Source organism: Prionailurus viverrinus, chromosome A1, assembly GCF_022837055.1.
Source record: "Prionailurus viverrinus isolate Anna chromosome A1, UM_Priviv_1.0, whole genome shotgun sequence".
Lineage (NCBI taxonomy): Eukaryota > Metazoa > Chordata > Mammalia > Carnivora > Felidae > Prionailurus > Prionailurus viverrinus.
The window spans coordinates 36,706,591-36,730,406 of NC_062561.1; the positions used below are offsets into that span (position 1 = coordinate 36,706,591).

The window sequence follows — 23,816 nt, forward strand, 5'->3', positions numbered from 1 at the left end:
AGACTAGATACTATAATTGGTGACTAGATTATCAAGCCAACTTTCAAAAATCATATACTTTGTGCCATCATATACTTTATCAATATATCACCGTGTTATACATAACTACCATTTAAATCAATGTCCATTGGGAATATGTGTTTTAAATTTCAACTTGAGATGGAAAGAATAGGTTTGATTTGTTCAATTATTATGGAAGCTTAGATTGGCCAGAGATGGGAGTAGGAATACCCTGAGACAATAACTTTACTGTTTTAACTTTCTACATCTAAATTAGACCAGGAAAACCTTAATTTGTTCTGAATGGGGAACAAAAGACTTGGTGAGAATACTGGACAGAGTAACTGTCTTACATTTCTATTTATCTATTATTCCCTCTTTGATATAGCCTATCCTATAATTGTATGTTATCAATTTTATTTATGTTTCTTCATGTCTTGCATCGGAATTGTAGAAAGCAGAATAAAGAATATAACTTACTCATATGTTGAGTAAACACTTGGAAGAATATGAAGAACATATTCCACCAAATAGAGATATTTTTATGAGAAGGATAAGATTTAAATTAAACAAATATAGGAACTAAGAACTCATCTAACATTTATAAATGTTCATAGAGTTCTGTAATTCCTCAAGAAGCACAATTATCTATTTCTGCCTTTTGGCTTATTGGTAATAATTGAGAAAAGCACCTCTTACCTAGTTATATCGTGCCCCTTCTGCTTTCGAACTTGCCAGCTTGTGTCTTTCTTGTAGGGCATACTGAAGGAACTAGGAAGTACCCAACACCTTCTTTGGCTACTTTCTTTAACAGCATCAGCTTCCTTCATTAGATGGTCTCAGTTTCAAGACCATAGACTACAGTTTTACTGCACAGTGAGGAGTTCGAACTTCCTGTTAGGGGATGCAGAGACTCTCACGATCCAGCACTCTTTTTTTTGCTAAACAAGTTTTACATTTGAGGTTCTGTCACACCCTATTTTCTGGCACCAACTTATAAATTAGTTTGCTTTAAGATGTAAGCCAGAGAAATACAAAGAAAGATTTTTTTTTGCCTCAATAACTGGAAAATTGTTCTGCCTCTGAATTCTGCTTTTTTTGTATACTGGCAGACTGTCTCCGTGTGGTAACAATAATTGATCCAGGTAGCTCCAGGTGTAGCATAAGGCCAACATATAAGGGGGCATAATGACGTATAAAGATATGCAGGTAGAAAGACTCCATTTTGCAAGTAAATATTTGGCGGGGAAAGATAAGTATCTATCATTGCATAATTATTGGTTACCCAAGTTCAACTGAGTTCCACCAATGATATTGGCATTACTGTATGTGGAGTGGCTAGGACAGAAACCCAGAAGACTTGAACAACCATTGGTGTCAGATATGAGATAAAAGGTAATAAAAAAATATATTTGCCAGAAACAGGGAAATGGTCCTCATATCTAGGAGGTCAGATAGAAAAAGGCCTCTGTCCCCTTAGTCAGAAAAACACGGGACATCTTAATTGATTAACTGATATAATTGATTTCATCAATATTATATATAAGGAGGAAGGAGTAGTTCCCACCACTGCCTTCCCCTGGAAAGCAGGATTCTATTCCCAAAAGAAGGAGAGAATTGACAAGATGCTGGAATAGAGAAGTACAACTGATTCTACTACTAAGTTAAATTACAACTTTTGTATTTATTAGTTGTATGTCTTTGGGAAGGTTACATAACCTCTTAAACCTTAACATCTTTATTGGGAAATGGGGGAATAGTAACAGCACCTAGCTGTCGGGTTGTTGAGAATATCAAATTAGATATGGCGCATAAAATGCTAAGCACAGTGCTTGACACTTAAGCCTCCACATAACGGTAGTTCTTCCACCAGCACCACTACCATCATCTCCATGATTAGCAACAGTAGCAAACAGCCTCCTTCACTCATCACCTCCTCATCTCCACCCCCACTGCTCTACTCCAGGCCTTCATCACCCCGCCCCTGACTCCTTGCAGAACTTTATCATCCCATTCTCCATATTGTGGTCAGCGATCTTTCAAAACAGAAACTTAATCCCACTACCCCCTTGCTTAAAATACTCTATTATCTCTTCTCATTGTCAGAATAATATTCAGACTCTGCTACGCATACTGTTTTTGTGGTGTTCTATTACTCTATTTCCTGTGGGTTTTGTGAGAAGTAGTATTTACTTGGTTAACATTACTGCCTAATTTCAAATTCTGTGTAATATTCAGTTGTAAATAATATATTTAGATATTGGCAGATATAATATTGGTGGTTGATGGGTAATTGACATGAAGTTTCATGCTTTTGATAGTTGTTAGGTGTCTATTTTGGTCTTGTTTTATTTTCTTTTAATCAGGTTTCAAGTCAGCTTAAATAGTTTGGCTTATAGATTTATAGCTCAAATTTTAAAGACTGAAGAATAGGGAGTATGGGAAGGATATGTGATATAATGGTAATAGTTCAATTAGAAAAGCAAGAAACTAAGTCAAGAAAAGAGATTGTGTATGTGTTAGGCTACATGTTCTTGAGAAGGGTTTCCTCAAGAAAGGATTGCCCAAGTAGAGATCTTCCTTAAGACAGGGTTACTTACTAGTAAACCCATTGTAAGTTGAAAATATCGCAAGTCAAAACACATTTAATACACCTAGCCTAAGGTGTATACACTGAACATCATAATTTAGCCTAGCCTAAGTTAAGCGTGTTCAGAAAATGTACATCAGCCTACAATTGGGCAAAATCATCTAATATAAAACCTATTCTGTAACAAAGTGTTGAATGTCTCATGTAATCTGTGGAATTCTCAAATGAACATACTGTGAAAATATTCTGCAGTGCTGCACATGTAATGTCCTGATTATAAATGTGAATTTAGTAGTCATTTGAATTTGATAATTATATACAAAAATTGTATGTGGATTTAGGGATAATTTTAGTGAAAAATTTTAAAGGAAATATATAGAAAGTTGGTTAAAATTAGCTTACCAAAAATTCGAAATGCACTTTTTAAAACATGTCTTAGAAGGGCATTTTAAAAATAGGAGCTAAGAACTGAGGTTAATAAATTCTTTGATCATGTACCACAGAAGTGTATTATTTCCTGTTGTATCTGTGTTACCTGATAAGTTTAGAAAAAATTAAAAATATAGTTAACAAAAGAAAAGAAAAATGGCCCATGGTCTCATCACCATATTCTGTTTTTGTTTCTGCTTGAGATCATATTTAAATAACCTGCGTTTTTTTCCCAACAATAAAATATAACTCTATTTCTATGTAATTATATATTTCTGTCAGCATGATTTTTAATGGCTGCATAGTAATTGATTATAATTCCATTAATGCTGTTTGTTAGTAATTTGAAAGTTTCCAAATTTTGCTTATAACAATAACCTTCTAAAATAGTCTTTTAGTTAAATTTGGTTAAATTTACATATTGATGATTATTTTTTCAGACAAATGTACAGAAATCAAATTATGTGGCATACGTATTTTTAAAATATGTTAACCATGCTATCAGTTATGACATATAATTAATTTTCTTTGGTGCTTAGATCTATAGAAGAGATACAGCTTTGCTCAGAATACTAGGACAAGTGAGCCTCTTTTTCATTTTTGCCATTCTTCTGTTTTCCTCCTCCTCAATTAATGGTCCATTCATTTAAGCATTTAATGACCATAAAATAAAATACGTGCCATTATTGAATATCTACTATATGCTGGGAACTGTTCTAGGTGCTTTGCATACTATTAATTCATAAATCGTTTAATCATCCGCAAATGCAAAAGATACATTGTTATTTCCATTTGACAGATAAGTTACAGGCTTGGAGATAAAACATATTACCCATAAGAACTAAAGATCTGGAATTTGGACCTCTGTCTGTCTGATTCCCAACTCAGAACTCTTTCTACCATGCCCCATTTCTAAACATCTGTTGGGTTTTTGGGGAAACAGCAACCGACAGTTTAATTTTAAGATACACCAATTTTTAAAAACCAAGGAGAGACATCAAGCAAGCAGTTGTGTTTAGAGATCAAGTAGAGGTGGAGGAGCCAACAAAGGAAACTGAGAAAAGAGCTGAAAGAAGTAGGAGGAGTATGAGAGTGAGTGAGAGACAAGATGAAAAGTGTCCATTGAGTTTACATAGCATAAATAGCACACAGGTGAATGTTAACAGCAGGCTGTGGGAGAAGAGGCGGGGGTGAGGGAATGCCCTGTTTTTTAGCTTTTCCTCATTTCTGTGGTGGAAATATTTCCACTGTGGCTGATCTCAGACAATCAATAGTTTAACAATCAGCTTCCAGATTTTCTGAAAATTTAATGTTAGGTCTTATACAATGTTCACATTGGATCCAGCACACCACTGATTGAAGACCTTGACAAAAATAGTGCTAGTAAAGTGGTAGGATTGAAAGATAAGCTGAAGGATATCCCGCAGATAATTGTTATATGGATATTAAAATGATGATTTTGAAGAGAGTGATAAGAGAGAACACATTTAATATCGCATGAAAAAGTGAAGCTAAAAGCTTGAGATGATGGGTGATTTCTCTTCCTGCCTATCACATAATATTTTTTAAAGTTTACATTTTATTTTTACAGTATTTGGAAAACATAAGCATTTAATAAGTACTTGTATTTGCATGTACCTACAAGGCATAAGATATAGTCCCTGTTCTTATATTTTGTAATCTAAATCAGAACTTATTCAGAATAAATTTGTAAAGTTTTTTGTTTTTGTTTTTGTTTTAATTGAGGAAACAAAGTATACAGATTTTGAGCTGATAGACTAATTTTCAGAGCCGAAGAGTTTTGTGATTATTGCAGAATATATACAACATCTAAAGACATTTTACACAAAAAGCCCTGATTTGTATCATTGAGAAAATTAGTTGAGAATTATGTATAAAATGGCTGAAATATAGATCTAGGAATATTAGAATGTGTTATGCTTCATTTATGATGTGAGTTCATGTACTAATCAGTTGAGACCATCTTTTTGTAGCAAATACCTTTAATGACTTATGTTTATTTTGTTTCACTTGTTGGAGGATTACTCTCAGTTTCAGCTATTCTGCCGGAATCATTTTCTGTATCAGTAGGTAACCTGTTGCAGTGGGGTACTGTGGCTTTTTAAAAATAGTATTCTAGCCCATAAATGGACATTCCTTTGCTTTTTCTCTCTAAAAATTCTCCTTATTTTCATTTTTTGCCCCTAAAAATAAAGTACCTTTAAATGTCACTAGCATATTTTGGCTTCAAATTGTGAAAGTTCTCATTTTTGTTTTGCTATAGTTTTCTGTGAAATTTGCAAGAAATGTGTTACAAAGATAATGTGGAGTCTAAAATTATCATAGTCATGATCCTGGAAAATACTAATCAGCTTGGAAGAAAAGATCACACAAGTTAAGTTTAGTTTCTTACGCTTGACAGATATTTCCTGTATGAGAGTTTTAGTTGTTCTGACACACCATCCTTTGAGTTTTTACAAGTTTGATAGTAAGTGACATTTTAGTTGACGTTTCCAGTGTGTTTTTGCAGTACACATTGATATTTGAGTTAAAGCAGAAAGATACACATTGTATTTCTAAGTGGTTTGTGACTCACAAGTTTAGCATCTCTTGTATAATCTCCCAGTTTATCAACAAGGGGGACATTACCTGACTCACCTGAGTCGACCAATGAACAGCTGAACGAAAGTCATCAATGGCAGTGAGTAGTATGGGGATGACAGTAAGGCTGCAGTGCCATGTTGGAGTAAAAAAATTCTTGTGTTATTATGTGTCCACAATACTCTAGGAAGATGAAATAATCCAGCTTGAGTTTTACAAGAAACACAGAAGTATGACTGACAGTGCTCACTTGGTATTAGAGTTGGTTGCTGTCTGTGGGGTTGAAGGAGAAAAAGTGAAATCTAAGTTGAGATCTGAAGAGAAGCCAGAAGGACGACTCCTGGGACACCTTCAGGCACTGTGCAGGCATGCAAGGATGTGTGATCAAAATATACTGAAAACACTCAAGGGGCCCCTGGGTGGCTCAGTCAGTTAAGTGTCTAACTCTTGATTTTGGCTCAGGTCGTGATCTCATGGGTTCATGAGTTCAAGTCCCGTGTCTGGCTCCACACTGACAGTGCAGAGCCTGCCTCTCCCCTCTCTCTCTGCTCCTCAACTGCTTGTTCTCTCTCTGTCTCTCTCTCTCTCTCAAAACAAATAAATAAACTTAAAAAAAAAAAAAAAGAAAAGAAAACAAGACTTTTCTCATTTACCAGGAAACAAAACTCTGTTTTAGAGTGTCTATTAGTTACGGATGAAGAAATGGCCAAACTGGCTAGAAAAGCCTTCTAAAGAGGACATTATGCGTTTAATGTGTTTAGAGGTAGAAGAAAATTTAAATGAATCCAGTGGCATATTTTGCATATGAGATGTGTGATGAAGCTATACTCCTGCAATTTGTTTATAAGGAAGAAGAAGAAGGAAAATCAGCTGAATTAAATATATGTATTTTCATTTAATGAATTGACCTGTATAGCAAATGCTTTTTTTTTTTTTTTTTTACCCTGGCAATAATATTTTTATGGTAATGCTAACCTGTGTTCTGTGAGGAAATACTGAAAATGACTCCTGGTTATTAATGACTTAATGTTACCAGCACAATGGTATTGTTGTTGAGGATGTATAGCAGGGAGGTTAATACTGGAGTCTGGAACCTGAGTGCTCGGTTAATCCCAGTTCTACCCCAGTTCATTGTATGCCCTTGGATAAGCTTCTCCCCCTTCCATATTTGCAAGGTGAGGGTGTTATTATAGTTGTACCCTGAGCTAAGCTCATTTGGTCATTTACCTATGTGAGCAATCCTAGTGTACTCCCCGAACTATAAACCTTTTGTTTTCTTTGGCACCTGTAAGCACTGGCTCAGACTCTGCCTGCCTTTTGAGCAGGACTGGAGAACGGGCAGCAGTTGTACTGTGGGTGCACATTGTGTTTCCTCAGCGTTCTTCTATCCATTCGTTTATAGCAGCGGTGATTTTAGGCATCATGCCCACCCTTTTTTTTTCATGGACTTTTTTCTCTCTGTTTTTGAACAGGATTTGCGATACTAAAGGATTAATTCTGTGAACACTGAGTATCACACATGTTTATTTGTGAGCTTAGCCTTAAGCTTAACGTTCATCACAATTAAGAGACAGTATCATGAAAATTAAAAAAAGAAAAATTACGCCTTTGAGTAATGAAAGAAAATGCCATGTCCAATTACTAATGTTCATTTTTGTGTCTTTTTTTCTGGAATTTGCTGTTTTTATTTGGCATAAAGGACATCAATTTTGGGGTATTGCTATTTGTAACTGTTCCTCCCTTGAAATTAATAATTACCAGTGATTGTGTTTTTACCTAAAATTGGGCCTGCCAAGATTTTTTTAGGAACACATTAACTCCACGAAGCAAGTTTCCAGGCCAGGACTTTTGCGCGTGCTGTTCCTGCTCCTTGGACCACTCTTCTCGACTTCATTGCATTGCTTCTCATTCTTTAGAGCACAACCGAAGCACGGCTTCTTCAGAGAAATGCTCCCCCTGAGTTGGTATATACCCACTCCTCCCAGTTTTATATAGAAGTCTATATATTTCCCTCTTTGTATTTTTCACAATTTTAAGCTGTGTTATTAGTTGGTTTACTTATTTGTGGTTTACTTCTTCCCATTATACCTAAAGCAGCACCAGATAGAGCACTTAGGAGCCTTACTACTGCTTTGTATACAATGACTAGAACGGTGTTGATGCTTGTCCATAGTCAGTGCTCACTAACTATAGTACAGAGTAACTTAATGAAGGAAATAGGTAGGTAGCATTATTCCAGTTTTAAAAGGTAACACAGCTGCTTAATGGTAGGACTGGGACTTACTTTCAATTGTCAGTCTAATTCCAAAGGCCCTATATGGGCCATAAGAAAAGCAATTTCACAAATATTTTCTAATTGATTCTTCACCATAATCTTGTAATAAATATAATTATCCACACTTTCCAGATGAAGAAACTGGGGCTCTTTGGGACTTTATTAATGACGCATCACTCGGAAGCGGGAGAATTAATTTATTTTGCTTGAGCTCAGTGTTTATATGTTGTGCAGTCTTTCTCTGTAATCACTTGAACTCAATCTAACTCTGTCCCAATGCTTTCATGCAAACCTTTCATACAGAAAATAATACAGGGAAGTGTATTTTCTATTTCAGTATTGCCCTCTTAGCTGAGCCCAGGTGACAGTGTTAAACAGGTAATGGTTTTGAACTTGGAAACTTGTTCCATGCCCATTGCTTTTAGTAACTGTATCTTTCTTTGAGCAAATACTTACTGAATACCATCTGTTTGCCTGACTGTTGTAGCCAGGCACTGGAAAAAAAAATGCCAAGTAAGGCCTACACTCCACCCTTAATTTGGTTAATACTTAATAATATTTAAAGTACCCTCCTTTAAGAAAAAAAAAAAATGCAATATCAAAAAGAATGAGGTAACTCTGGGTACTGACTTGGAAAGATATGGCAGCCGGGGAGCCTGGATGGCTCAGTTGGTTAATTTTACAACTTTGACTCGGGTCGTGATCTCGCATTTCGTGGGTTCAAGCCCCACATCGGGCTCTGAGTTAACAGCTCAGAGCCTGGAGCCTGCTTCTGATTCTGTGCCTCCCTCTCTCTCTGCCCCTTCCCCGCTCATGCTCTGTTGTGTGCGCGCGCGTTCTCTCTCTCTCTCAAAAATAAACATTAAAAAAAAAAGTATACTACAGCCTATGAGATATGGGTGAGTCTGCCTTTTTTTTGTTGTTTAAAATTTTAAAAATATGTATAGATATATCTATATGGCTTATATAAAAAGGAAGAATAACCTCTGAAATGTTAATAGTGGCCATCCCTAGAGGTGGAATTGGTTAGGCAGAAGGTAGTACTTTTATTCTGTATGTATTTTTTATGATAGGATTATAAGGAATTTTTACTTTTTAAAATATTTATTAGTATTTTCTAAGATAGAAACATTTTAAAGGGTATATAAAAGAAATTTTATCTAGAGAATGTTTATAATATTTTAAGTAGAAAACAGTATTAGAGTAAGATTTTGATTTTCTGATCTAAATTTTCTCTATAATATGACTTACATAATTTGACAGTAAAGTTTTTACTAAAGCATTCTTTCTGCCCTATTTGCAACAACAAGCACAACAAAAAACCAAACACAAACAAAAAATAAATAGAGTCAAGTAAGGATCCTAACTAAAGTTAGGGATTGTGGTAGGGGAGCCGTGTAAAGAGGGAAGTGCCTTACCATCCAAGTGTTTTTTAATTGGCTTGCATAATTATAATGCTAATAGTAATCGTAATAATAACAGTGGCCGTTAACATTTACTGAGTGCTTATTAAAGCCAGATACTGTTCTAAGTACTTTGCATGTATTAAACTTAGTCAATCCTTTGAGGTAGGCTCTACTGTTATCCCATACCTTAAAGATGAGGCTCAGAAAAGCTGTATCTTACCTAAGGTTACAAAACTATTAATTGGCAGAGCTGTGGTGTAACCTATGCAGCCCTTCTGCAGAGGTTGTACCCACACACTTGCTATCTCTGGGTGTCAGTTTGTGAGATTCTAAGTTCAGCCAACTGTTAATAGGGGTTTGGGGTTGTTTTTTTGTTTGTTTGTTTGTTCTTGCATTAATGGATAGAGATTATTAATTTTAGCTCAGGATTCTGGTAATATCCAAAGTTTCCTGGTATCCAAATTTATTTTTTCAGCCCAACAGGGATTAGGAAAGAGCCTTTGTGATTTCTGCATCTCACCAGAAATGAACAGATGTAGGTGACAGAATTGTAACTAACATGTTGTTGGTTGCATTCTGTTTTGTTTCTCTAGGCAAGCAGCTTGGCATAGTGGAAAGTAGTGGTTTCAGTTAGATTTGAGTTTAAATTCTGGCACCAACATTTTTTAGCTTCTAGGCTTCTTTGTTTCTTTTTGTAAAATAAAGATAATACTGCCCTTCGGAGTGGTTATGAGAATTACATGAAATAATGTAAGCAAAAGACCTTCTAAGTAGAGTTGTCAGGCACATAGTAAAATCTAAATAAATGTTAAGTCACTTCTTCTTCTGGTAGATGTCTCAGAATAAATTGAAGAGTCATCTTGGGAAACAAAACATACTTGATTTTCTACTACAAAATGTAGGTACAACTGTAACTGCAAAATGAATATTCAGCAAAGAAATATTAATAGTTTAAGATGCCTGATTAATTCAGCACATTCTTATATACAAACCCAAATAATCTGTGGCAATTAATAAAAATTTTTAATGATCCTTGGATTTCAACTCATGGGAATGTAAAACAGTATAATCAGTTATCTTATAAACATACATTTGAAACTTGTGATCTAGTGTAATAGGAACATTTTATCATAAGTCAGACTGAACTCATACAGCAATCTTTTATTAGTTTTTTCATATGAACTTTTTTTTAAATTTAATTTAATTAATTTTCTATTTGAGAGAGAGAGAAAGAAGAACTTATTGGGGGTAGAGCAGAGAGAGGGAGAGAAAGAGAATCCCAAGCAGACTCCACACTGTCAGCACAGAGCCTGATGCAGGGCTTGATCCCGCCAACTGTGAGATTATGACGTGAGTCACAATCAAGAGTTGGACACTTAACCAACTGAGCCGTCCAGACACCCCTCATAAAAGCTTTTTTTTTTTTTTTTTTTTTTTTACTTGACTGGGTTCAGTCAGTGGAGCATGAGACTTTCAATCTCAGAACAATGAATTTAAGCCCCATGTTGGGTGTGAAGCCTACTTAAAAAAACAAAAACAAACAAACAAACAAACATAAAAAAAGAAGAAGAAGATGAGGGTATCACTTTGATCTTTTAGATGTCACAGTTTCGTTTATTTTGTGATGAATTTTTCCATTATTTTTGCTAATATCCCTTTTTTTCTCCCATTAAATACTAAATGTTACCTATTTCTATTTATGTTTTTGTTTCATGTTTCTTCTTCAGGTCTTCAAAAAAAAAACCCTACATTTTATTCCACTGCCTATACAGAAAAGTATTTCGGTATATTTATTATTAGAGTGACCGTAGACCTGGCCGGTAGTGTTGAGTAGTATTTTGGGTGGTTTGAAATCATCATGCCTTTGGAAGAATGTGGCAGAGAGCAAGTAGATTCTGAGTGGAGAACTGAGGAACTTTCTGTTTGATTTTGGGGTATTAATTTATTTAAAATCACATTTTCCACAATTTAGTAATTAGGCATATTCTGCTATTTATTTAATATGTTAGCTCAGTTTCGAAATGCCTACTCTGTATCTGACTTCCTTACGTAACAATGTAGGACAAAAGATCTTAGGGTTAAGGAAGTTCAAGAATGATGAAACATTTAAGAACCTTCCTTTCTTGACTTTTATTTTATTTTTGAAAAAAAAATGGATGTATATGAAAACTATATTCTTTCAAAAGCACAGTTGTATTTTCTGCCTTATTTAGTTTATTTCTAAGAGCTATTTTTATTTAATTTTTTTTTAATGTTTATTTATTTTGAGATAGAGCATGCACACACATGCTCACGTGGGTGTGAGAGCAGGGAGGGACAAAGAGGGAATCCCAACCAGGGTCCCTGCTGTCAATGTGGAGCCTGATGCAGGGCTCAATCTCAGGAACCATGAGATTGTGACCTGAGCCAAAATCAAGAGTCGTACGTTTAACTGACTGAGCCACCCAGGCACCCCACTTAGTTAAAAGAATAATTTTTTTAATGGATTTTTCCCTGACAGTATTATCTCAACATAATAATAAAGTATATTCATATATAATGTATGTTATAATATACAATGAATGTGTATTAGTAAGTTACTCATTTTTTACTCTAATGTACAACATCAATTAAATAAATATGGCAATCTTTTTTTTTTCCTTTTAGAGGAATTGAAGTCAAGTTCTCCCATATTGTGTATACATGGTTATCCAGATCCCTGTCTGTAGTGCAGGATACTTAGTTACTCTCATGATGACCTAAGTTATTTGTGCTTCCTGACCATCATAGATATTTGTGGCCCTTAATGGAATAATTTAAGAAAAAATCTATTCCTAATCATAGTACATCCAAAATGCTTACTTCTGAAATATCTATTCAAACATAATTGACGACAAATAAAATACCTTCATATTTGACTTATTTTGGAAGCTGAAAATTGTCTTCAACTCACTGTACATGGGACCTCTCTCTGTTAAACAAATCTCATAACACCTGTATCTGAAGATGACTGGTGGGGCCTATTGATAATGTGTGTGAAATGCTAGCGTGTCATGCTTAGTACATGGCAGATAGTCAGCAAGAGGCAGCTGCTGTTTTTATCCTCCAGTAATGAGTGGAACAAATGCCAGTACATGCTTTATGCTGAAAATGCTCATTTGTGTCCTGCTTATGTTCACTATTCTTGCTTTCCTAAATCTTCACTCCTGGATAATAATGCCAGCAGAAACCAAAGGTGACCATTTTTCTTCTCTCTAAAGAAGGATTTAATATTGACTACAGTTGTTAAAAATAGGATAGTTGAGGGGCGCCTGGGTGGCGCAGTCGGTTAAGCGTCCGTCCGACTTCAGCCAGGTCACGATCTCGCGCTCCGTGAGTTCGAGCCCCGCGTCAGGCTCTGGGCTGATGGCTCGGAGCCTGGAGCCTGTTTCCGATTCTGTGTCTCCCTCTCTCTCTGCCCCTCCCCCGTTCATGCTCTGTCTCTCTCTGTCCCAAAAATAAATAAACGTTGAAAAAAAAAAATTTTAAAAAAATAGGATAGTTGTGGTATATTTATAAAGAAAATCTTGGGAAAAGTGATTTTTAAAAAACATCCCTGTAAACAGTCTTGGCTACTATTTGAGATCTTGCATATTGGAAACATGTATTCTTTGTCGAAATTAATGGGTGATTTGGCTGGATGTAGAATTGTACTTAGGAAATAATTTTCCTTTAATTTCAAAGACATTTAAAGCCTATTAGACTGGCTTTAGCTTCCAGTGGTTCTGTTGAGAGGTTTCTTGCCAGTTCGAGTCTTGAATTTTACTGTGACTTGTTTTGTCACTCACGAACTTTTAAAGGTCTTCTCTTTATCCCTGTTTGAGACATTTTACCTGGCACCTTTTGCCTCTGGTGGGTGTTTGAAAATGTATGGAGACAGTTTTGTTCGTCACAGTAACTACGGAGGATGCTTTGATTCTTTAGCATTTAGTAACTGGAGGTCAGAAAGGTTAATTTTCTTGCATTGCAGGAAACAGTCTCACCCAAAATGTCATTAGTGCCACTGTTGAGAAATATTGTGACCTTGTGTATGACAAGAGAAACAAGACATGCACATCAAAGACCACTCAATATGTTTGGTAATAAGGTTACAGACATGCTGTGTGAAACAGTGAAGGAAGAAAGTGTAAATGGCATTGTTACTAATCGAAATAGAATGAAAATCACTACCTGAAATACAGCCATTAAATTATCTATGAGTATATATTTACCATGTTACTGCTTTGGGTTTCTAGTTTGACATTATCTGTGCTATTATGCTTAATCATATTTTTGACACTTTTTTCCATATTTCCAAGTAGTAGTTGCTCTTAATTACTAAGTCAAAGAAATTACTCTTTTCTGTAAGTAGGGTATCTGTAATCTTTTAAAAAAAATTTTTTTAATCTTTATTTTTGAGAGACAGACAGACAGACAGACAGACAGAATCAGAAGCAGGCTCCAGACTCTGAGCTATCATCAGCACAGAGCCCAATATGGGGCTCGAACTCATGCACCATGAGATCATAACCTGAGCTGAAGTAGGACACTTAACCAACTGAGCCACCCAGGTGCCCCTGTAATCTAAACACTTAGCAATTCTAGATGCAGAAAGATTTGAGGAATAACATTTTTGCAAAGGCTAGAACCTGGCTGCCAATGATAGATGTACATATTTAAATTGAAGTGGGATTCAGGAAAGGGTTGAGCACAGTTGTACTTGTGTTCTTTCATAGCAGCTTCTGGGTCAGCAGTTTGCAATTCTGTTTCATTACTGTTTTGGGGAAGTGAATTACCAGAACAGCACATATAGATAGCTATGTTATAAGAGTACAAACATTCAAGGACAAAGACGAATTCCTTTTGAATTATTCTTTACTTCATTAACGCAGCTGACCAGGAAAACTACATTAGAAATACAGAACTATAAGGAAGCAGAGAGGGATTAAGATAATGAGGTGGGAAGGTAGTGGAAAATGTTAAAATAGAAGTTTGATAATTTGTATTAATATAATAATTTGTTGATATTTTTAAATAATTCAGTATTAATTCAGAGTCTTCATTTTAATATGCATATAATAACTTTTACTTTTCAGAACCTAAACCACAGCCGCAGCAGCTTCATCAAGGACAACACCGATTGTCAAATACTGAGCAAAATGGAGTCAAAGATAGTAATCAACCACGGTATCTGCCTCGAAATGATACCAGACAGCCAAGAAATGAAAAGCCTCCTCGTTTTCAAAGAGACCCCCAAAATTCAAAGTCAGTTTTAGAAGGCAGTGGATTACCTAGAAACAGAGGTTCTGAAAGACCAAGTACTTCTTCAGGATCCGAAGCATGGGCTGAAGAGAGAATCAAGTGTGATAGACCCTATTCTAGATATGACAGAACTAAAGATGCTTCCTACCTTTTAAGCTCTCAGCACAATGATGGTGCTTTTAAAAAAAGGGATAACTCTATGCAAAGCAGATCAGGAAAAGGTCCGTCCTATGCAGAGGCAAAAGAAAATCCACTTCCTCAAGAATCCATTGACTATAATAATCAAAAACGTGGGAAAAGAGAAAACCAAACAACAAATCCTGATCATTTTTATGACAGGAAACCACGAACAATAAATAACGAAAGTTTCAGTGGTGTAAAAATTGAAAAACATTTTAATGTAAATACTGATTTCCAGAATCCCGTCCGAACTAATAGTTTCGTTGGTGTTCCAAATGGAGAGACAGAAATGCCACTGAAGGGCAGGCGAGTAGGACCTATTAAGCCAGCAGGACCCATCACAGCTACACCCTATGATGATAAAGTATTTTACAATAGTGGGCCTAAAAGAAGATCTGGGCCAATTAAACCAGAAAAAGTACTAGAATCATCTATTCCTATGGAGTATGCAAAATTGTGGAAACCTGGAGATGAATGTTTTGCACTTTATTGGGAAGACAACAAGGTATGCATGCTGTAAGGTTTTCATATTCTAATGTTATTAAATGTTACCTCCTAGTGAGACTGTAGAAGGCCATTGCTTTGGGACTATGAGTTTTGTTCTATGGCTGTATCTGTTTAAAGTCTTTGAACAGATTTATAGATATGTAATTTATAAAAGAGGAAAAATAAAATATTTAATATTTTTTATGGATCCTTATAGAGAATCAGTCTCATAAGATTTGGTTAAGTAAGGTTTGATTTTAGATCGCCTATCGGAATAGTATTTAAAAGCGATTAAGTAGAGTTGATCAGTTATTTCACTTACCAACTGAACCATCAATGTTTGCTTTTCTTTCTAGTAAAGTTATACTGATTCACAAGGAAGAAAATGAATTGAGTGGCACAGAGTTAAATTCTGCAGATTACATTTAAATTAAAGAAAATATACAATCAGCCTACTTAAAGAAATAACAGAAAGGTTAATTATTTAGCTAATAATAAATGATAATTATTAAGCCAATAATTTAAACACTCTAGTTCTACATTATATGCTGACTACAGTGGAAAGAGGGAAATCATGGAGAAAAGGTAAGGGAAAGACAGAAGATGTGGTCAAGAAGGAATACGGTGGATCAGTTAAAAGAGCCTGGGTGAGAGGGAGAAAACCAATAGAGAACAGGAAAGGAAAGAGGAAAAAGGAACCCTCAGAGAGAAGGACCTTTGCACATATTTTCCCTTCTGCCCAACATACTCTTCTACCAACTATTTTCATCATTGAGAGCTTGGTTGCAATATCACTTCCTAGAGAAGCCTTCTTTGACCTGCCCCCTCCTCCCTTCTACACTGTTGTCTTTCTCAGTCAGTGCCTTATTCACCTTCTAAAACTTACCACAATTTGTATTTTTGGTTTTGGTTCTTGGATTGATAACTCCTTCCCCTACCATAATTTTGAGTTTCTTGAAGGCAGGGCTATGTCTGTCTAGTTTTCCTCTGCAGCCCTGCTTCTCCTGTAATATAGAGATTTCATAATTATTTATGGACTCTGTTAATTAGTTAATTCTGAATAGGGCACTTAAAAAAGTAGAGTGGTAGGGGACTGGAGATACCAGCAAGATAGTAATAAACAGACTCATAGTATAGATCTGGGTGGATCAAGTCCAGAAAAAAAAAAAAAAAAAAAATACTTGAATTATTTCATGGGTAGAATAGTTTCAGTTCATAAAGTAAGGCTGTGCCCATGAGAGTGTATCTTTGGCTACACAGAGAGGTGGAGGCAAAGTTAACTACAGTTTTCAAGGAACTGAAATTCAGGCTAGGGAATGTGGTTGGATCTTTTAAAAGGATGCTATAGGTCCTGGGATCAGGAAATGGGCCCTACTGTGTTCAGTGAATGATGAAGTATAAGCAAGATGTTAGATGTTTCCTAATGAGAGCAGCAAGGAGAGGGGTATCGGCTGGTATAGCTAGATGGCACAGTCCTGTAAGGTTTTTGTATGATGGTGGGATAGCATCTATCTACAAGCAGCATCCCGACTGTCAAGTTTTCATTCAAGGTTAGAAGGAGGGGGAGACAGCTGTTTTTGTTTTTGTTTTGGTTTTGTGTTTTTTTAGTTCCAGAAAAGCAACAGCCTTTCCAGAAATCTCAACAATCTCACTGGTTGGAACTATTTCACATGGCTCTTCCCCGGCTGTTAGGAAGGCTTAGGAAGCAAGTGTTCTTCACTACTCAGACTCTGACTGTTAACAACTCAGACCACTTTCCAACATACAGGAACTATTTGATTTGGGTAGTGGGGGATTACTTATGTTTAGCTGTTTCTCCCTCATGATAAAGGCAAGAAAAGGTAAAGTAGTTGGAAATCAGTGCAGGTTTATAGGGCTAACAGTGTCTATCTTAGGATGAGTGGCCACTTGTGTCACATGCTTCTGTGAAAGTTTGATTAAGATGATAATGGAAAAGTATTTTTTTTTATTGGACAATCTGAGATTTTTGGTGATCTTGATGAGCAGAGAAAGTACATAATTGGAGTTGGAAAGCCAATAATTTTCAAAAGTCTTAGTAGATAAGTCAGGATTTCCATTGAAATCCCACAAGGATCATGCCCTAGTAGTAAGTGCAAAACTCATACAAATAAGCCATTACACAGCTAAAACCAACGATTTACAGGCTCAAAGATACCTGTTTGTACTCCGTCTGCCAAAGGAAAATATAATCCCCTTTTTTGGGAAAAATAACATTTTCTAAGACCTCTTCAATATTTCATCTGCAATGTCTACAATCCTATAAAAAAATTAGAGGGCATGGTTAAAAAGGGAGAGAGAGAGAGAGAGGAAGAGCAAATGAATGACTAGGAACAAATAAAGCAACAGAAAATATTAACAGAGCTACATATATTTAGATATTGGATTTAACAGACAAGTTCTTCAACAAATATTGACTAAACCGTAATTGAGTAGCTGCTAAGAGTCAGGTGCTTGGGATATATCAGATAGTTCTGGTTATGCTATTCTCTTAATTTCTTCAGACACCTGATGGAATTATTAATAAAGTTTACTTTTAACTGTAATTATCTCAAAAAAATCAATAACAATGAGTTCATCTGTTGCCTTTCCTGAATATATTTAATATAGTGTCATATAGTTTGTGAAAGACAGTACTTAACAATTCCCAAAGTGTTTTGAGCTTTTGTTCTTAGAATAATTGCATGATCTTCTGAGGTGACTAACTTGATTTTAATTGGATATGCATTCTCAGTTTAGAATGAGGGACTGTAGGCTCTCTCTGTATTACACCATTAAACAAATAAACAGTATTTACCCTCTGAAAAAGATGAGATTAGTTATCTTCTGAAAACACCTAATTTAAGAGATAGCTTTTAAATGTATTGTCAAGAATAAGCAACTTTCCAATTTTCTAACCAGAGACCAATGAAGATAAAGATTTAAGAAAAACATGAGTTGTAACGGTCCTTAGGAAACTCTTGCCATAATAGCATTATAGTGATGTAATGCAGATAATTAACCAATTGGTATAATCTGTCATTTAAAAAATTCTTTACACTACCTTGCCTTCTTTCAGCCTTTATTTCCGTAGAAGGATTGGGAATTTGGACCAATTCTCCTTCTCCTTCTCGACTGCTATAATTAGTTCAGCTCTTTCTGCTCTCTCTACTGGAATGCTGTAACAACCTCCAAAATGGTTTCTGTGCCTTAAACCTTATTCCTCTTAAATTTGTCATTGGAATTACCATCACTGATCCTGGTCTTAGACCTTGTCATTCTTCCTAGTTAAAATCTTTTACCTGTGGAATAAATAGAGCCTGCAGCATGCATACAGAGCCTCTTTCAGCTGGTCCTTACCTTCTTGTCCCGTCTTACTTCCTATTGGTTGACCCTCCTCACATCACTCCATAATTAATTTTAAACTGTTTGTAGTTTCCTGCACTCATCTCCATGTTTTAGGTCTCTGTAACTTCCCATGGTGCAGCGTCCTCAGTTGTTTGCTTGGCTAAACCTTCTTCATCCTTGAAGACTGTATCCATTGTTATCTGCCACAGGAAGTTCATCCCCAACTCCTCAGCCCTATTAAGTGCCATGTCACTGCACTATTATTACGGTACTCTCCATGTTATATAGAAGTCATTTTTCACACAGTTGTTTTTGTTAGACTCTAAGCTCCTAAAAGGATGTCAACTTATATGACTCTTGTTTGTTGAACTTACCAGAACTGACATAATTATCTGAGAAGCTTACAAACTCACAGCAATTCATAGATCACAGAAGTGTGACACTAAGAAATAAAGGAGAAAGGGATAGACGTGAATGTATGTCAGGAACTCTAATATAAGAAAAAGAATTCCAGCATGGTGTTTTTAAACTTGCTAGCATCTAGAACTGGGAAGGAAACACCATGGATTAACTTCATAACCTTTGTGATGTAAAGTATACTATTTAATCAGTAAAAACAGATTCCCCCCCCCCCCCCCTGGTGTACTCAGGATAACATATTTTAGAAGGAGGTAGAGAATAAGAATTTTTGTTGCCTTTAACATTTTCTGATTCTGGTGGGCTTATTAAGAGATACTGTTAGAGTGTTATAGTAGAGCATCCAATTACCCTAATTTGAAGGAAATATTCCTTAAGAGTAAATAGTTTTTACTTTTCATTTTGTCTTCACTAAGCAACATTCAGACCTATAATTTGGGTCCTGAATGGGTTGACCTGTAGCAGAGAAGTACTCCAATTAGTTGACCTACTTGTGGTTACATTAACAGAAAAAAATTAAGATTGTTGTTGTTATGTAAATCAGCTCCTTCTGAGTTTATTAACGTGAATTAATTCCCAGAGCCAAATTATACTAGGTAAACTGATAAAATAAAAGTATTTGGTCTTTCAGTGTCTCAAATCTGATAATCCTGGATATAAGTAATGTGTTTACTCCCTATCTGACATCCCTATTTCACCCCATTAACCTGTGATGACTATGGCGGGGAGCCTTTTTCTCTGAGATTTATTTTTGTCATATATTTATGCTCCATAGTTATATGTTCTGATTAGTACATAAGAATAATCTTACTAATATTGGTTAAGGGCTTCAGTGGCTTGCAACAAAACAGAACACTAGTTTTGTGGGGTGTTTTTTTTTTATTCCCATTAACATGTGAATATTCTTCTCTACTGACCCTTCTTAGTTCTGTCCTGAAATCTTACTACTGCCCAGTGTATGTCAGAACTCACTTGGATGAGAGAATTTATCTCTTTTTTTAGCCAATTTATGATTATCTGCGGGTAAGTTTTCTTTCTTAAAAATATTATTCTCTTAAAAATTTTCTTTCAAATATTGTGTAATTGAAAGTTGCTAAGAGAGTAGATCTTAAAAGTTCTCAGCACAAGAAGAAAATTTGTAACTTTGTGTGGTGATGGACATTAAACTTGTTGTGGTGATCCTTTCACAATATATACATAGCTCAATAAAAAATAATTTTAAAAAATGAGCTTTCAAAAAATATACATTGTATTTATATTTCCATCAAACATTGCCCTTTGTAGACAATGTGGATTGTCATATTCCCAACTCCTTATTGTCTCCTCAGTTCTACCGAGCAGAAGTTGAAGCTCTCCATTCTTCTGGCATGACAGCGGTTGTTAAATTCATTGATTATGGAAACTATGAAGAGGTGCTACTAAGCAACATGAGGCCCATTCAGACAGAGGCATGGGTACGTGATTCAAATTCTGTACGAAGGCATAGGCTGTTTTGAAGAAAATACGTAGCTCTAAAAGTTTAGTCATAGCAATACAAAATCTGCCAGTGGAAAAAATATTTTGAATTTACTTAAAACTGGCTACTCCTAAAGTAAGATTCTAGTTTAATAATTACATTGAACTACAATAAAAATGAATGCATTGGAATTCACTTTCCTTGTGTAATGCTTTGTTATATTATGCTTTGGAAATGGGTGCCCTTATTTACAGCTGCAAGCCTTTATGCATGTTTTGTTCTTTCCCAGTTTGTTACCTTAAATTTGACTAGATTATGTCCAGCAGTTATCAAATTTAAATCTCTGATGAATACGTGTATGTTCTTTATTATTTTCGTTACATATCAAATTAAGAAAAACACTTTATATATGAAGTCATGCTGCATTTACTACATATATGTTTATATATGTATACATACAGACTAACTATAATATCTCTGTTTAGTAATTACTTGATTTTGTTGCCAAATGTATGTCAATGTTCTGTGGTAATTTTGATGATGTAACTGAGAACAGTTGACTTCATGGAGTCCATTATATATAAGGGCTTATGTGACTTTATATAGATTCTCAGCTACATTTAGGCAAAAACGGAGGACAAGGCACATTAAAATTGGTTTCATAAAGTTTCTTTTAACTTCCTTTTTCCACTTTATGGGTAGCTGTTAATAAACTTATCATTAGATGTCTAACTCGCTTGTATTTCTCTAAAGTATCAAAATATACTATAAAATGGTATTATCCAGACATTAGTCTTATCATTGAAGTATACAGGTTTCTCTCAGTTGCTCCCTTTTAGTTTAGTTTAGTTTAGTTTTGGTCTCCTTACATTTTTCTGTCACCACCTCAGTGTCACCCACTCCCCTCACACACACAGCCCACCGTCCACTCTCCCCAAGATAAAGAAAACAACAACCAAAAGCCTAGTACCAGTAATTGTGCTTTGGGCCATGGAAATTTCTAGATAATTTATCATTTTATATTTTATAGTATATTACTAATGATTCATATGTTTAATTATTAGATCTCTTCCCTCACTCTCATTGTCTAAAGTTTAGCCACTTTTTCTCTAAAGGACTGAAATACCGTCAATATCTAATCTATGCCTTTCTTTTAATGGAGAAACTTGATGTAATCATATGTTTGCCCTTTTGATTCTCCTATGACTGCTACTTTCATTCTCTTTTTCCATTAATGTATCTTAATCTTGTTTTGATGGTAAAATTAATTATTTATTTATAGGTTATATATTCCCAGAAGTTGAGTCCTTGTTTGCTATTTGTAATGTGCTCCTAAATGTGTTTAACCATTACAGTCAAAGTCAAACTAGAATTTTTACGTTCAGGTTTTTTTTTTTTTTTTTTTAAGAGGATTTGATAAGAGATTGATTTTATTCTTTTGTCCCTAGAGAAAAATTTAGTTTCCTTCACTTCTTTTCTACTTCCTTTTTCTGTTTCAGGGTGGCCATAACTGATGAGCACATTGTCATTCCTCACTGTAGCTCTTCCATTCAAAGGTGTTTGCTACTGAGTGATCATTTTCTTTCTAGTCAGTGATTTTTCCTTCCCCCCCTTTAATACCCCTCTTTCTGTTATCATTAATTTTTAAGTCAATGTAAACTTAGCTGGACAATAAATTTCTCAGATGTCACAGTCCATGTAGTGTTTCTGAGCCAAGCAATACTTTTCTACTTTCTACCCATTTGTGAATACTCATCTATTCTCTTTTCTAATTTTTTTTTTTTTACTTATTTACTTTATTTTGCAGTCAACCTAAAAATCTTTTATAATATGCTTGAAATATTTTACAGTGAGAAGCACGAGAGAATCACTAAATCTTTTGGAGATTCTGGTATTACTTTTCTGCTGTGATTGTTGATATTTTATGATTTTGCATAAGTTAATATGACAAATATAGTTGGATCATGAACATCGTTATTGGGGATAAGATCATTCTTCATTCTTTCTCTGCATGAGTAATTGACTTAGTTTGTAGAAGCATCTCCTTGATATTCAGAAGCCACTAGCTTAACATAACTTCATCCATCTCCATTTTTTAAAAATACATATGTGCATATATACATAAAAAAGGCCCTGAATAAAAGCTGTTTATGCGGTTGTCAATACATTTAGTGTAGAGTTAGTCTGGAGTTCTCTTGGCCTCTGACAGTATTAATGTTGGGGTCTATGAGCACTTTTTCTTATTGTAACTGGAATTGTGACAAATTTTAAATTAAAGCAAAATATTCACTATATCAATAAGAAGATGATTCTAATTGGTAAACATACTAGAAAAAGTAAAGGGCTGCAAAGGTACAGTGTTCATTCACCCCATGGATTGTGTAATTTTTAATTTTTAACTCTTGGTCTCTTTTTAATTGTGAAATTATATTTTATCTCTTAGAAGGTGTTTGTTTCTTATTGGTGTAAGATTTGGGAAAAACCTCCTTTTCCTAAATGTAGCAGTGTTCATTCATTGAAGATGTCTCTAATAGTTTGCAGGAAAAACAGCCCAAAAGCCTGCATATAAACCAAAAGCTTTTATAGAAATCAGTTGCCTGTATTATCTATTAAAGGTGTAAAGATAAATCATTAAATAAAAAGCATGAAATATTAAGAGACTCAATGACTAAGTTAATAGTCTCTCATATGGAAAATTAAAATAAAAATCTACCTAATACTCTAAGGGTTAGTATGTTTCTCACGAAGTTTAGGAATTATTTGCCTATGCTCTCTACACTAAATACCTACTTTTCCCTTTCCATATGGATATGTATTTTTCCTTCCAGAACATATTCAGTGATGATATTTCAGATGGTGAAAATATATGTTCTGATTAAGTACTTTATTTCCTCCAAAATGATTTAGTAAACTTTTTAATAAGTCATCCTTGATTTTTTTTGTTCTAGCTAGATTTCACCTGGTTCTTTTAGATGTCGTTAAATATTCTCTCTTAACTTTAGCATATTTATTATAGTGAACTCTCTAACTATCACACATAATGTGGGGTTCATAACTTATTCTTAACTGGATAAATGCTCTCGCTTTTTTCCCCCAATGTTCTTTGAACATCATATGATTTTCCTTATTTTTCCAAAGTAAATGAAGCGTTAGGGAGTCTCATATTATTTATAAAATTATATAGGAAGAAAAGTATACATATATTATTTTATATTTCTGTTTACTGTATGAGAAAACATTAGGGGCAAAGAAAACTGCTGTTTGTGTTTCCTGCAGGCCCTTTCCAAATTGGTTCCTTTTAACTCTAAAACTAATACCAGGAAACCAGTAAAAAGATGCCTCAGGCAATTTGGAATTATTGTAAAATACCCT

General features: G+C 35.0%; 1 protein-coding gene across 2 annotated transcripts in view; it reads left to right on the forward strand.

Moving 5' to 3' along the window:
• Window positions 1-23,816, forward strand: part of TDRD3 (tudor domain containing 3) — a 163,216-nt gene that overhangs the window by 106,548 nt on the left and 32,852 nt on the right. For both annotated transcript variants that reach the window (XM_047854602.1, XM_047854609.1), the window contains exons 11-12: window positions 14,395-15,245; window positions 20,317-20,442. In XM_047854602.1, the coding sequence (XP_047710558.1) occupies window positions 14,395-15,245; window positions 20,317-20,442 (977 nt within the window). The remainder of the gene's footprint in view (window positions 1-14,394; window positions 15,246-20,316; window positions 20,443-23,816) is intronic.